The 16,136-nt window shown below is 41.5% G+C and overlaps 1 protein-coding gene across 1 annotated transcript in view; it reads left to right on the forward strand.

Annotated features, from left to right (window-relative positions):
* ak7b (adenylate kinase 7b) overlaps nt 1-16,136 on the forward strand; it is a 36,427-nt gene that overhangs the window by 16,245 nt on the left and 4,046 nt on the right. The window contains exons 10-16 of the mRNA XM_067991063.1: nt 688-837; nt 1,938-2,066; nt 2,983-3,103; nt 4,939-5,070; nt 10,431-10,499; nt 11,248-11,445; nt 13,842-14,062. Coding sequence (XP_067847164.1) covers nt 688-837; nt 1,938-2,066; nt 2,983-3,103; nt 4,939-5,070; nt 10,431-10,499; nt 11,248-11,445; nt 13,842-14,062 — 1,020 coding nt within the window. The remainder of the gene's footprint in view (nt 1-687; nt 838-1,937; nt 2,067-2,982; nt 3,104-4,938; nt 5,071-10,430; nt 10,500-11,247; nt 11,446-13,841; nt 14,063-16,136) is intronic.

The raw sequence follows: 16,136 nt of genomic DNA on the forward strand, positions 1-16,136 counted from the left end.
TATACATTCTTCTAGCTTTCACATTTGAAAGTTGTATTCGTGCAGCCTTTGTTTTTTTCATAAAGATGGGATGGCTTTCTTGAACTTTAGACGCATGCCACACTTAACTTGTCAGAAACTGTTGGGAAAGGACAGGGTAATAAGCAGCGAGAGAATGAGAAGAGTGATAAAGAGAAAGAGAAGTAAGCTAAGTAGATTGAAAGGAAGACATGAGGCTGGAGAAAGTGGGAAGGAAAAGTAGGAGAGAAATTACAATCAATGACAAAGTTGGCAGGCAGACTAAGAGAGGGGCCAGAGTGGAATTGGACAGATTCACGGAGAAGGCATGAGGCAGGAGCAGGTGCTAAACATGCTAAGGGCGCTGATGACTAAGGGGGAAAGGGAGCAGTCAGCACCGGCATATTTTCTAAAGTCATTCCAAGTAATGAGTATTATAAATTATGGAATATAATCCACAAAATTAAAAAAAAATACTTGAAGTATACAGGAGCTCCTTCAGCATCTGAAAGAGAAAAGGCTGGTTAAAGTTTTGAGTGGACTTGTTTCATCAGAACCTTTCACGCTGCACCGCAAGTGTGATATAAGCTTCACCTACAAGCCAAACCTTCCATGACCCATTTAATTTATTAAATTTCACTTTTCAAAACTTGAGGTTTCCAGGTTTCAATTCACTTTCTGTTCCAACAGCAATCAGACCTTGATCACTTGCTCGTGAACCTGATATTGGAGGCTTTCTACGTCAAGGAAAACTTCAACATCCGCTGGGTGGCTGAATCCGGTATAGTGGAGAACATTCAGAATCTCATCAAAGAATACAAGCAATCTCGGGGACTTCTGGTAAAGCTGTTCGTTATCTCGATGATTGATCATTTCTGAAGGTTGAAATCGTTTTATACTCTATTTCACTTGGATATATAAATATCTGGTATTTTGTATTCCTCTTCATACTCAATTCCTTCACATATAGAAAAAATGCACCAAGAGGAAAGCACAAGCAATGGCACTCTTTGAAGATATTTTGATGCCACCCACACTCCCCCCTCCCCCTCCCTCTCTCCCTCCTATGCCTGCTTTGTACCATTCATTCCCCCCCGCCCCCCAGTAGTTGAAAGTGAGCAATCCTACTGTTATTTTTGCACTGAATACTTAATGAAAGTTGAAAGAGTGCTGTGTTTATTTCTATTGTTGCCCCTCTCCCTCCAATTTTCTCCCGCCCTGTCCTGAAGACCTTGATTCATGCTAGGGTACAGTTGGCTTCCCTCACCTAAGTGACCATTCTTCATAAGTGAGCCAAGACTAGGGGTGTTCAAACCTGCAGCCAGTGCCACATGCAGGTCCCAAGCACTGGGACCTGCATGTGGCAAGTCCCAGCAATATGGCCCTCAAAGTTACTCAGTCCATATTTATTTTTATATTTCTGCTTTACCCTGCCTGAATTTTGTCGGCCTGAAGGTTTGGAAAGGGCTATTTTAGCACCTCTGCTTCATTGGTGGATAAATCCCAAATCAGAATACCTAGCATGAGTGCTCCTCTAGGCTCCACAAGGAAAGACAAGGCCTTCCCTGCCTTCAGACTCCCCACTTTCTCTCCCAGGAGACCCTCCTGGAACTCCTCTTCCTCACACCTACCATGCCAAAGACCAGTAGCCACTTCCCACCTTTATCGGGTGGGAAGTGCACCGGCAGCATGTTAATGAGGTCCGGGAGTTAAAATAGTCGTCCGGCCACCCACCCGCCCAAAAGCCTGGAGTTAAAATCAGGGCCTGTCTGTTTGCCAAATTAGCAAATAAGGTATTTCAGCCCTGCTATGTCTGTGTTTATTTTCTGCCTTCTCACCGAAAGACTTTTGTTATTTTCATGAAAGTCTTGTAGGATGTTTCGATATTCAAACAAATGCAGCCAACAGGTTTTGGTAATGAACTATTTTGTTTTTCACAGCCACTAAAACTCGCTATTCTGGGACCACCTGCAGTGGGGAAAAGCTCGGTGGCGGAAAAGCTGGCCAAGCACTACAAGCTGCACCATATCAAAATAAAAGATGTCATTGCAGAGGCTATAGCAAATCTGGTACGTTTACTCTAAATGGACATTATTAAAGTCAGGAATGAGAAAAAGCCACTTGACCCACCAGAGCTCATCCCTCCAGTACCCTAACTCTCTGATCGGACCATCCGATTGTATGTTAAACAATCCCAACGTTCTTGCTTCTTCTACCCTGCCTGGTAGATTGTTCCAAACATGTGTCACTCTTTGAATAAACAAGTTGCTCCTGACATATGGTTCAAGTTTCTATTTGTGTCCTCTGCTCCTATTTTCCTGGCTTACTTTGAAGTAATAATCTATACTATTTAATATTTTATATGTTTCCATGAGATTCACCTTAATTGCCTACTTTTTCAAGTGTAAAGCTTAAGCTTCGCTAATCTTTCCTAGTAGCTCATTCCCTTTACACGTGGGATCACTGTTATATTTCTGTGGTCACTTATCTCTGTGCAGACTTCATTGATTTGCTTCTCCAGAAATATTGCAATGTTACGAACATGCAGTTATTTTGCATGTGTTTTTTTTTGCTAGTTTCTCTCCTGGATATGCTGACTTCTGCTAGTGTATGGTTCCACAAGTGCCAGCTGCCCTCTGGCACCTCATCAAAGTGATTATTCTTCATGTATAGGCCTAGCTAACAATTGCCAGCAGGATATTTAACCATGGGAGGATCACAGCCAAGTCCCGACCTGTTGTATGCTGATGTCCACATATATCACACTCTTTCCAGCAGGGGTTACTGGATAGCAATCGGAACTGCAAGCCCTTGGTTGATCATCTTCTCCTTAGCCCAGAGCCATTGAAGCCAATTGTTCCACCCTGGCTGAGATATGTAACTCAGCACAGACGCGATGGCTGAGGTTCACATTGCCTTTGCCAACTGAGCCATTGGGGCAAGCTGATGCCTCCTTTGTTTCAAACTGAACGTTTGTCATTTTAGGAACTAAAGACTATGCAGGCTGATGTTGAGGAAAGTGAAGAAGATGAAGGTGATGAAGTGGGAACTAGAGATGCCCAGGAACTCTTAGACCATGTCAGAGAAAATATGGACCAATCAAATGGTAATGAGTGTTGTTAGATTTTTTTTTGCAATTATTTTTATTTGTGAATAAATGTAATAATCACGATAAGAGTTGCAACACCTTTTAAATGTTGCACCAAGCTCCAAGGCCATATATGACCAAGTAGATGCAATGCATAGCTCCCTTTCACTACACCAAAGCAAGAGGTCCTATTTTTGATTCTTTTCCCATAGTCTGTCTCAGTAACGCTGATTAATATCTAATGTCAGGACAGGTTTGCATTGAGACCTGCTGCCCATTAGGAACTTGATTAACTTTAGTCAAAATTAATTTCCCTTACAACTCGTAATCTTACTGCACTGAACTGATTGACGACTGCCCTGAGTTCTGTTACATGGTTGGCAGTGTGTGGGTTAATCCTTTTCTACACAACATCATGAGAGCTCCGTCTAGCATATAAGATGCAGTTATACCGCAAGCGGTACAAAGCTGAAGTAATGCGAGACAGGTGGGCTCACACCTGTACTTCTGACTTCTGTATCGAGTCATGCACCACGTTTTGTTAAGATGCAGAGCTGAAGTGTAGTATAAGTGGCTCATAAATGAATTGGTGTGAAGTGTATATAAAGTTACAAGTCATCCTCCATAGCACGTGCAAGAACTGTTACTAGTTATGCAATTAATACTTTATATGCCATTTCAAATTGCAACATGTTTATAGTCTGTAATTTGAATCTGAGTAAAACACAGACAATATTCAAGAGGCTCAAAGTTAATATACTTTGATCTACCACCAAAACATCTTCATGGAATATAAACCTAGAAATTATTGTGTTATCATAAGAACACAATGTGTTCATATCAAATTTGAACCTTTGATATTTAGTGGAGGTGTTAACCTATTTATTTTAAATAGAATAGCATCACTGTTAAAATAGCGCAGAGAGGAATTTGATAAGAATATGTTAAGAGAGATATTGTAATATTTTCAAATCCTACACTTGCAATTCTGCCTATGAGATCCGTCAGAAATTATTGTAAGATCTGGAAGTATTTGAGAAAAAAATGCGATTCTTTGGGGTCGATTTTAATCCCCCGCCCTGCGTTCCCATCTCCCGCCATCTTAACTCACCTCAAAACAGGCATGGGTGGGCCACCCGCTTCAGGTAGACGAGGGCCTATTTTACACTGAAAAGTAAATGGTGGACGCTATTTTAACTAAAAAAAATTCAGGAGGCCCACACAGGGCCAAACCCGCTAGCAGGACCTGGAGGGAGTCAGCAGAGTGGCCAGAAGAGGTCAGGGTACGTATGTATATAAATTTAACTTTGCGGAGGAGTCTTCATTTGGCCAGTAGGAGCAGGAGTGCTTCCCCAGGCCCTGCAAGATGTCGTTGAGCCAGCTCAGCCTTAGTATTGCCTCTCTCTCCGAGCACTGGCATCTTCAGTCAGAACCCCTCTCCACAACACTAACTTCATGCTGGGGACCGTTACCTTGGGTCCCCAGTGTCCTCAGGCTCCCCTCCCGATTTATGCTCCTGCCTGCCAGCCCTGACATTGCTGCCGCTGGTTTCGGGCAGTACAAGTTGCTGCAGTACAAAACGGGGGTTTCCCTCCCGCCCAACCCCCCCCGCCCTGAATGCACCCCGAGTTAAAATCAACCCCTATATGACAATTCCAAAATGTTATCGCTCCCTTGGTATACATGGGATTCATAATGATTTACAGTTAATTTACATAGCTGGGAAAAATGCTGCATTCTTTACAACTACTGTCCCTCATCTTACAGAAACCTATTGATCTTAAATGTGCTTGTTTGGGAAAAAAACTTCCTCCTGCATTCTAACTGATGTGACTCTTCGGCTATTAATTTAGTGGGTCGTCTGGATGACTCCTACGTCGTCAGGTTTATGAAGGAGAAGCTGTCATCTATGCCTTGCCAGAACCAGGGTTTTGTTCTTGATGGCTTTCCTAAGACCTATTCACAAACCAAGGACCTCTTCACCGGTAAGCTATGTACATTTTGCTCTTATAGTTTCAAAGTTGTCATCTTGAATTGCAGTTAGCCCCAGTGCAGCCTAACATTCCAGCTCAAAGGCACACATTAGTGCTGATTAGAATGAAGATCAGGACATTGCTTTTGTACTGCAAATAAAGGCACATCCTACGATAACGTATATTTTTTCAAATCTGTTTTAAAAAAAATCATGTGCCCTTCATTGCCATTTTTCTGTCATTTGATTGATCAGTCTGTCACAGGTTGCAGAAAACGGCAGAAGGGCAAACGGATCGCAGAAAAATTACAAAGTGAGTCCAATGCCGGGTGAAGTCAATTCTAGATGAAACTAATGGTGCAAGTTTATGTCAATGTTAGACGAAGCCCAAGCTGGGTGAAACCAACATTAGGCAAACCAATGCTACAAGAAAAGAATACGGGTGAAGCTAATTATAGGTGTAGCCATTTAAGAACAGAAGAAATAGGAGCAGAAGTAGGCCATATGGTCCCTTGAGCCTACTCCACCATTCAATCAGATCATGGCTGATCTTCGACCTCAACTCCACTTTCCTGCCGATCCCCATATCCCTTGAATCCCCGAGAGTCCAAAAATCTATCCATCTCAGCCTTGAATATATTCAATGACTCAGCATCCGCAGCCCTTTGGGGTAGAGAATTCCAAAGATTCACAACCCTCTGTGTGAAGAAATTCCTCCTCATCTCGGTCTTGAATGGTCGACCCCATGTCCTGCGATTATGCCCCCTAGTTCTAGACGCTCTAGCCAAGGGAAACAATTTCTCAGCATCTACCCTGTCAAGCTCCCTCGTAATCTTATATATTTCAATGAGATCACCTCTCATTCTTCTAAACTCCAGAGAGTATAGACCCATTCTCCTCAACCTCTCTTCATAGGACAACCCTCTCATCCCAGGAATTAATCTAGCGAACCTTCGTTGCACCGCCTCGAAGGCAAGTATTTCCTTCCTTAGATAAGGAGTCCAAAACTGTACGCAGTACTCCAGGTGGGGTCTCAACAATGCCTTGTACAATTGTAGTATGATTTGACAACCAACCCCCTTGCAATAAAGGCCAACATGCCATTTGCCTTCCTAATTGCTTGTTGTATCTGCATACTAACTTTTTGTGTTTCTTGTACGAAGACACCCAAGTCTCTCTGAACACCAACATTTAATAGTTTCTCACCATTTAAAAAATATTCTGTTTTTCTATTCTTCCTATCAAAGTGAATAACCTCACATTTCTAGGCAAAGCCGAAAGAAATGAGAAATTTAACAGTTTGTAGGCTCTGTACTTGCTTCTAAACTGTTAAATCTCTAACTTCTTCCAGTTCTGATGAAACGTTAACTCTGTTTCTCGTTCCACGGATGCTGCCTGACCTGCTGAGTGTTTCCAGCATTTTCTGTTTTTATTACTAAAAGCTTACATGTAGTATCTGCTTTTTTTTCTCTCTCAGGAAAGTCCATTTATCCTCTTACACTCAGTGTAAGAAATGACATGAAGAAAAAAAAAGTAAAATTAAGTAGTGTCGCTGAGCCACTATGCGCTGGCTCACGGGAGTTGGCAGACAAATCTCCAGCTCTCCTAGCTGCTGCTCCTGAGAAAATAAGTACAGAACTGAGGCTGGTGGATGGGACTCGGAATGGGCTGTGGGTTTAGTTATAAGTAAAGGACTGAATGGATCAAATTTTGCAGGTGATACCAAACTAGGAGGGTCAGTGGAATTAGAGGAGACAGATTAGAAACTACAGAATGAGCTGGACAAAATATGTAAGTGGGCAAAATAACGGCAGATGAAGTTTAATACAGACAAACGTAAAGTACAACACATTGGACAGAAAAATGGGAAACAAGCATAATTCATGAATGGCATTGAAGCTGCTAAGGATTAAATTAAGATTTGTGGGTCTTATTCAATAGATATCACTGCTCTAAATGTCCAACCAATGCAGAACAGCAATCATTAAAGCCAGTAGAAAGTTGAACTACATAGTCACAACAGTAGAGTCAGAGGACATCATGATCAGACAATACAGTGCTCTGGTCAGACCGCAGCTTGAGTAGCATGTCTGGTTCTGGTCACTGGGGCACAAAGGAGATGCTCAAGTACTGGAGGCAGTGTAGAGGAGAACAGTGAGGCTGATACCCAGTCTTAGAGGTCTCAGTTATGAAAAGAGACTAGAGAAACCTGGTCTCTACAAGGTGAGGAGACTAAAACTGTACACAATACTCCAGGTGTGGTCTCACCCAAAGCCTTGTACAATTGCAGCAAGACTCCTTACTCTTGTACTCCAACCCCCTTGCAATAAAGGCCAACATATCATTTGCCTTCCTAATTGCTTGCTATACCTGCATGTTAACTTCCTGTGTTTCGTGTGCAAGGACATCCAAATCCCTCTGAACACAAACATTTAACAGTTTCTCACCATTTAAAAAATATTCTGTTTTTCTATTCTTCCTTCCAAAGTGAATAACCTCACATTTCTCACTCACTTGCCCTGTCTATATCCCTTTACAGACTCTTTGTGTCCTCCTCACAGCTTACTTTCCCACCAAGCTTTGTATGGTCAGCAAACTTGGGTACATTACACTCAATCCCTTCATCTAAGTCATTAATATAGATTGTAAATAGCTGAGGCCCAAGCACTGATCCTTGTGGCACCCCACCAGTTACAGCCTGCCAACCTGAGAATGACCTGTTTATTCCTACTCTCTGTTTTCTGTCTGTTAACCAATCCTCTATCCATGTTAATATATTATTCCCAAACCCATGAGCCCTTGTGTAACAACCTATCGTGTGGCACCTTATCGAATGCCTTTTGAAAATCCAAATATACTACATCTACTGGTTCCCCTTTATCTACCTTGTTAGTTACATCCTCAAAAAACTCCAGTAGATTTATCAAACACAATTTCCCTTTCATGAAACCATGTTGACTCTGCCTAATCATATTATGATTTCCTAAGTGCCCCATTACCACATCCTTAATAATAGATTCCAACATTTTCCCAACTTTTTTTTATTCGTTCATGGGATGTGGGCGTCACTGGCAAGGCCAGCATTTATTGCCCATCTCTAATTGCCCTTGAGAAGGTGGTGGTGAGCCACCTTCTTGAACCACTGCAGTCCGTGTGGTGAAGGCTCTCCCACAGTGCTGTTAGGTAGGGAGTTCCAGGAATTTGACCCAGCGACCATGAAGGAATGACGATATAGTTCCAAGTTGGGATGGTGTGTGACTTGGAGGGGAACGTGCAGGTGGTGTTGTTCCCATGTGCCTGCTGCCCTTGTCCTTCTAGGTGGTAGAGGTCGTGGGTTTGGGAGGTGCTGTCGAAGAAGTCTTGACGAGTTGCTGCAGTGCCTCCTGTGGATGGTACACACTGCAGCCACAGTGCGCCGGTGGTGAAGGGAGTGAATGTTTAGGATGGTGGATGGGGTGCCAATCAAGCGGGCTGCTTTGTCCTGATGTCAGGCTAACTGACCTATTGTTCCCTGTTTTCTCTCTTCCTCCTTTCTTGATTACATTTCTTGGTTACATTTGCTACCTTCCAAACCACTGGGATCGTTGTAGAATCTAGGGAATTTTGGACGATCACAACCAATGCATCCACTATCTCAGCCGACTCCTCTTTTAGAACCCTAGGATATAGGCCATCTGGTCCAGGGGATTTGTCGGCTTTTAGTCCCATTAATTTCTCCAGTACTTTTTCTTTACTAATATTAGCTACTTTAAGTTACTCACTCTCATTGGACTCTTGGTGCCCCAATATTTCTGGTATGTTTTTTGTGTCCTCTACTGTGAAGACAGATACAAAATATTTGTTTAACATCTCTGTCATTTCCTTATTCTCCATTATAATTTCTCCGATCTCAGCCTCTAAGAGACCCACATTTATTTTCGCTACTCTCTTCCTTTTTACATACTTGTAGAAGCTCTTATAATCTTTTTATATTTCTTGCTAGTTTACTCTCATATTCTGTTTTCTCCCTCTATCAATTTTTTGGTCATCCTTTGCTGGTTTCTAAAACTCTCCCAATCCTCAGGCTTACTACTGTTCTTGGTAACATAACAGGAAGAGTGAGAGAATGAGTAAGAAACAAACTGAAATAACTAGAAAACAAAAGACAAATGGAAAGAATTAGAGAGTTAGGGAGTGGGAGAGAAGCTGAGAAACAGTACAGGAAGAGAGACAAAACGTTTAATTTGATTGTGAGCAACACCACAGAAAATCAGCTAATTCTATTTTTTAATAGCTATTCTTTGGAAATTTAGAGTATAATAAGGGTAGTTTTTCTGATTTTGTGCTTCTGGCAGGGAGCCATAAAATGATCCCTAATTGTTTCCTTAAAATTGAATCGTGCCGTCAGTCACCTCCTTAATGTCTTTCCCACTGTTTGTTGCCCACTGCTGCCCCTGTAAAGCGCCTTAGGATATTGTGTTATGTGAAAGGCACTATATAAATGTAAGTTGTTCTATGATAAGACTGTGTTTATGAATAGCAAAGCAAATGAGTAACAGAAGAGTCAAGGAAAATTAAAGTATAAGTGGAAACTTTTGCAATAAATTACAGATATTGGACCACAAATCAAAATTTGACCTTGACAAAAACCCCGTGAATATTCGGGTGGCCACTGGTACGTTGTACATGCTGTGCCATAGAGTGATAGGATGTCGACTGGGTGTTCCGTTTCCTGTACGTTGAGATCCTGACTTCAGCTGGGTTGCCTAAACAGGGAATGTACACCACCAGCATAAGTGAGGGACGATCACCCAGAGGGTGACACAAACTATGGTGCCCTCACATGCCTCCCAGTGGCTGTCCACAGAGCCAAAGTGGCTGAGGCCTGAGTAGAAATGTCCTGTCAGGAAATGGAGGTGGAAGGAGAGACCTAAAGAGGGGGAGAAAAACATCAGCGGAGGAGAGGGGGGGAGTCAAAGAAAATTTGGGGTTTACCGATTTAAAACCTTTGACTGTATTCTTCAAACATTTTTAGGATAAAGGTCTTTGAGAGTTACTTATAGGTTTCGATTTGTGAGCATAGAATAAAAAAAGCCATTCAGCCCCTTGAACACATGTCTTCCAACAAAACAGGTGAAATTGGAATATCATGGGCTGTGCCCAATATATTTAGTCTCTTGAGAGAGGTGAACAGCCACACAAAACTTCCAAAATAATAAGACCATGTGAAATGTCTCCTTGACTCGCAAAACACAGGTATATGTCTAACAATTCAATCCTGAGCAGATCATTCCACACGTCATGTTTCAGTCGTCCCAGCAGCATAGACACGACAGTGTTCTTTAGAACCTGTATTCATCAGTGTCTATATTCATTCTTATTTTTGTCTTGCAGCTGAAGAGGATGAGGAAGAAGAAAGTAGCATCAGCAAATTACCACGATTTGACAAGACAATTATTCCTGGTTAGTAATGTTTCATCGTATTTACAATTTTTAAAACTATCTCAATAATATCAGTCACATTTTACTCGTTGTCACTGCTATGCTGCAAATACCTGCAAAATCTACTGTCTTCATATATAGAACCTATCTGAGTTGATGGTCCAACTTGATAGAATTACAGCACTTCAGTTAGTCATAAGAACATAAGAAAATCGTGGAATGAGAAAAGGTCATTTGGTCCATCAAGCTTGCCCTCTCCATGTGTATAATCTACTCGATCCTGGATTTTATTCCACCTCTTTACCTCCTAAGGGAAACATTTGTTTAAAACTCTCTGATCCTCAAAGGTAATCAAGGAAAACTTTACATCGCTGCCGCTTAAACCTGCCGCGAGTGACTCCTCATCGTTGTTGAATTCACCTACAAGCTCCCCAACACTTTCTCCTCCGACTTCTCGATGTGTCTACTCTCACTCAATCTCACCATACACAGAAATTCTCAAACCCGCACCATCGCCACCCCATCAACTTCGCCTTCTCTCTACTCCTGAGGTCTCAATCGCTAACAAGGCTAACTCTGATCACTTCCTTGTCTCCTTTACCACCCACAACCCCCTAAGCTCCCCCCAACCCCTTACAATCTACCTTTCAAAAAAAAAACTCTCCACAAGTTCCCTCACTAATTCACTTAAAAATTCCCATTCTTCTGACCCTCCACCTGTCACAACTTCTGCCGGTAATTCAAATCTCTGAATGCTTTCTCTCCACAGACTACATCTTTTCTTTGGAAGCCTCCGATGAGTTCCTGAAGAATCGCATCTTGCACCTGCCAGAGAGTGTTGTCGTTGGAACCCATTATACACAAGATAGGTTCTTGAACTACCTTGCCCAGTACAGGGAACTAAACGCAGAAGATGAGACCCTCCTTAATTATTTTGATGAGATTGAGATTCATCCTGTGCACATCGGTAAGCTTGATTGGTGTCTATGAAATGGCTGACTTTAGTGCTGTCATTAGAATTTCAGCAAAGTGCAAGGATGGGCATGCAGAATTTTCATATCATGTCCACTTGAACTGACAACATTAAGTAGCACAATTATAGCTTTTGTCCATCCAGCTTTGGGTTACAAAGAGTATTTTGAGTTGTATAACATTGGGGTCCAACGCTGTTGGTTACAGAAAGTGGTCCTTTCCAGTCCTGTACAGTCTTAAATTACTGAGGACATTAGGAGATATTGGGAGTGGGGTGGAGGTAGCTAAGTATACCTAGTGATATGTCTTGAATAACCATGGCCTCTTTGAACTTGTTTTATTGCCTTAGAGAATCAGGGAGGAATTTCCCAGAGTTTTTCTTGAAATTAGCCACAAATTTTTTTTTTTTTTTTTTTGTTTATTCTCTCCTAGAAGTTAGCATTATTAGACATTGGGGAGGGCCTGATAAATAAGGTGAGCACTGAAGGGCCTGGTGGTCCTTACTCATCTTTCTTTTCGTTTGTATGCCACTGGTGGTGGTAGTGAAAGAGCAATTTGAGGTCATGAATCAAGAGTATCATAAGAACAATGTATTGACACAACGTTTAAAGCGTATTGCCTTGTAATCTTTTTACCTGCAGTGTATGGTACCAATGTGCTAAATAAACCTAATGATGGTGTTGTTTCGTGTAGCTGTTAAGATGTTTGCATCATGCTGTTGCAGTGAGAGATGTGTATCTCAGTGGTGGCTGATGTTAATCATTCTCAGCACAGTCATCAAGTAAAGTGTCTCAGCGTGGAAACGTGCAGTGCCAGCTATATCTATAATACATTAAAAGTCCGGCACATAACGTGTACTTCCTACAACTGTAACACTTACTTCCTGTAACACTTTTCTGCACTTTATTTTCTGTTACAGTTGTCTGTTATGCTCGAACTTACCTATTTGTTATACTTGCCTCTGAGTCCTCCAGAGCAAGTGGTGCTGATCTCCACAGTGCCACCCACCTAAAGCCTGCAAAGTATAATAGGGACATGTAAAAGTTTCATATTATGTCCGCTGAAAACACCCAGAAATACAGTTATAGATTTTGTCCTTCCACCCTGCCCCTCTCTCCTGCCCTTTTCTCCATTCGCTTCTGCCACCCTATTTTCGAGCCCCCCAGTGTTGGTGGACTTCCCCCCCCACCCAAGCTTGTTGCTTCTTCGTCTCAGCTCCCCACCCGCACCCACCTGAGAGTCAGTCTGGCACGGTCTGTTATCAGACCTCTAGCCCAATCTGACTTGCCATTGTGCTGCTTTCCCAGTACTGGCCCGGGAATGGATGTTAATTATTTAAAGTGCCTAGTGTGCTTCTATCATACTTATCAACAAAAATTCACACTTCAAAAAAAAATATTTTGTTTCACGTATTTTTTAATTCATACTAGAGGACCTCCTGTGGCATCGCTTAACATGAGCTAGAGGTCGCGTTTTATGCCATGAAAAGTACAATATATTATCAGGGCCATTGATCGAACAAATCATACTGCAGTGGGAGGTGGCTTTCTCGGAGGCCTCTCTAATTGCCTCCACTTGAGCCAACCACTAGGAGATGTTGAACTGTAGCTCTAGCTGACTTTCCCTTTGATTTTCCTTCTCTCTCTCTCCCTATGGGGAAGTACCTGAGCTGTGTTCAGCCCTGTCCCCTGACGGCATTGTGTGTATGGAAAATCTTGGGTGCTCATGCATTTATCATTTACTTTTTAAATATAGATACCTATTTTAATGTATGGTTTACTTTTAGAGGTTGGCAGAATCATCATTAGTGATATTTCTGGCTAATAATAAAAGGAGTAACTCATTGGAGTGTGATTGAGATTGAATAATGAAAATTTGAAATTAAAACATAAAATGCTGGGAATACACAGTAGGTCCATCAGTATCTTAAAGAGAAAGGTAAGTGGGTTAATGTTCTGGGTAAGACTCTTCATTAGAATTGCCATAGTCAGGAGGAAAGACCATTGATAGGACTGACCAAAACAAAGGTTCGGGGAGAATAATGGGTAGTGAACAAGAATGCAGATATGCTAACTGGCATTATTAAGAGGCATCCAATGGGTTTAACAGCATGTAAGTAAGAACTTAAAATAAAGGAGAGAGGTGTAAATCGCTGTAAATGATGCAAAGGCCATTTCGGTCAGCTATATGCATTAGAAAAACAAAGTTAAACATGGCTCTGTGAAGTAGTACAGTGGAATTGTCTGTCTCCATAAATAATCAGGTACCATTGATGGGGCAGCCTCAAAATATTGTGCTGCTGTGGCTAACTGTTGATTTTTTCCACTGTGTTGAAGATTGCAATGGGTTTAAAAGAAAACTGACAGTACAGCCTGTAATTGTTTCACTCAGATGTTTCACAGGACAATGATGCTGAAAACACCCCAGTGGTTGAAGATATTATTAAAATCGTGGGCAAAGCCAAAAACTATGGGCCCACATCCGAAGAGTTGAAAGAGATGCAGCGCAAAGAGGCCGACGAACGTATAGCCAGAGAGGCAGCCGAACGTGCTGAACAGGAACGCAGGGAGGCAGAAGAAGCTGCAGAAAGATTAGCACGCTGGGAGGAGTGGGTAAGTGATGGAAATGTGCTCGAAGATAGTACTTTCTGTCTAGTTAGGAAAAGATCCTGCAGCCACGTGACCAATGATGTTCATTAAAATATTAAACAGGCGCCAAAAGAAAATAGTTGAAAATGATTGAGTTGGGTATCAGGTCCATGTTTAAGGGTCACCTTAACACTCGCTTTAGCTATCATAAATATTTTGCTTATTTACCATCAAATCACTATCAGAAGCTTTTATTTTAGTGTTTTGCATTTTTCCCACCATGAGTGTAATTGATGATCTGCAGTGAGATCGCTTTAATAAAGCACTTAGAAAGTCTCAGCGGGTCCATGACTGCCTGATATTTTTGACAGGAATAGTTACACCCAAGTACAATTTCTCTCAAGTCTTTATATCTCCTAGCAACCCCCAGGCTGAAATCCTTGAGGATTGTCCTTGTTTCATTTGCCTCTGTCATCAGCCTAATGTTTAAACAAATCTCTTGGCTCTTAGAATCCTATCAGTTAATAACAACATGGATAATTAGTAACCTCCAAATAACCAGGTGCGTTACATCTGCTGGTCCTGTTACATAATTTAATGGTGACTTGCTTGCAAGTTTTACCTTGAAAAGCTTAGCTCAATCTTCATTATTTGAAAATACTGGAGTTTAAATATTATTCCATTTCTCCCACGTTCTTCATTCTGTAATTTCCCAAGATACTATATCCAGTATATTACTGTGCTGTAGTACTATCTCCAACTGGTATCCTGTTAGAACTGATGTCCAGTGCCAGTATGGCCATCTCTAATGTCAGTGTTTCACAATCAAATCAAGACTTTTAGATGCTGGTATAAAACAGCCTCTGTATTTGTTAACAAACTGTTCTGATGAAGGGTACACAGCCAGAATATCACAGCCTGTCTGTACCCTTTACAGGTGCTTATTAACCTGCTGTGTATTTCTAGAATTTTTTGTTCTTAATTTAGATTTCCAGCATTTCACATCTTTCCTTTTTATTTTACAGATGATTTTGTTGCTTTATGAGCAAACTTAGCTGTTTTAAGTATCTTACTTTGAGATGAAATTTTTTTTTACATCTTCAATCCATAATAAAACACAAATACTATGTCCTTGCTTGAGTGAAATCTGGATTTAGTAAATATTAGCAATTTCAGGAACTTTATTTACAGAGTCAAAATTTTTTTTCCCCTGTAAATCTTTCTTGCAGTTTTGCATTTCTGGGGATTCCTGTGTAATCTGGGTATTCATTTCTAATCTACTTCAGGTTAGTGGAATTGACAGTCAGTTCCTGAGAAAATAATTGTTCGGCATCTGTCTTCACAAAAGAAGAGGATGAAGTTAATGTCGCAGTAGAGGAGGGGGGAGTAGAGATATTGGATAGGATAAAAATAGATCGAAAGGAGGTGCTAAATAGGTTGGCATCACTCAAAGTTAACAAGTCACCCGGTCCAGATGGGCTGCATCCTAGGCTGCTGAGGGAAGCAAGGGTGGAGATAGCAGAAGCTCTGACCACAATCTTTCAGTCCTCCTTGGATATGGTAGTAGTACCAGAGGACTGGAGGATTGCAAATGTCACACCCCTGTTCAAAAAAGGGGAGAGGGATAAACCTGGTAACTACTGGCCAATCTGTCTAACGTCAGTGGTGGGAAAACTGCTAGAGACCATTGTTAAGGACAGAATTAATTCTCTCTTGGAGAAGCATGGGTTAATAAGGGACAGCCAATATGGATTTGTTAAAGGCAAATCGTGTCTGACTTTGATGAAGTAACAGAGAGGGTTGATGAAGGTAGTGCAGCAAATGTTGTATATATGGACTTTCAAAGGCAGTTGACAAAGTACCACATAACAGACGTATTCGGAAAATAGGAACACATGGTGTTAAAGGGATGGTGGTAACTTGGGTACGTAATTGGAGATAGGAGACAGAGAGTCATGGTGAATGGATGTTTTTCTGACTGGAGAGAAGTATGCAGTGGGGTCCACCAGGGGTCAGTGTTAGGACCGTTGCTTTTCTTGTTATATATAAATGACCTGGATTTGGGTATAGGGAGTACAATTTTGAAGTTTGCAGATGA

Source organism: Heptranchias perlo, chromosome 10 (genome assembly GCF_035084215.1).
Source record: "Heptranchias perlo isolate sHepPer1 chromosome 10, sHepPer1.hap1, whole genome shotgun sequence".
NCBI lineage: Eukaryota > Metazoa > Chordata > Chondrichthyes > Hexanchiformes > Hexanchidae > Heptranchias > Heptranchias perlo.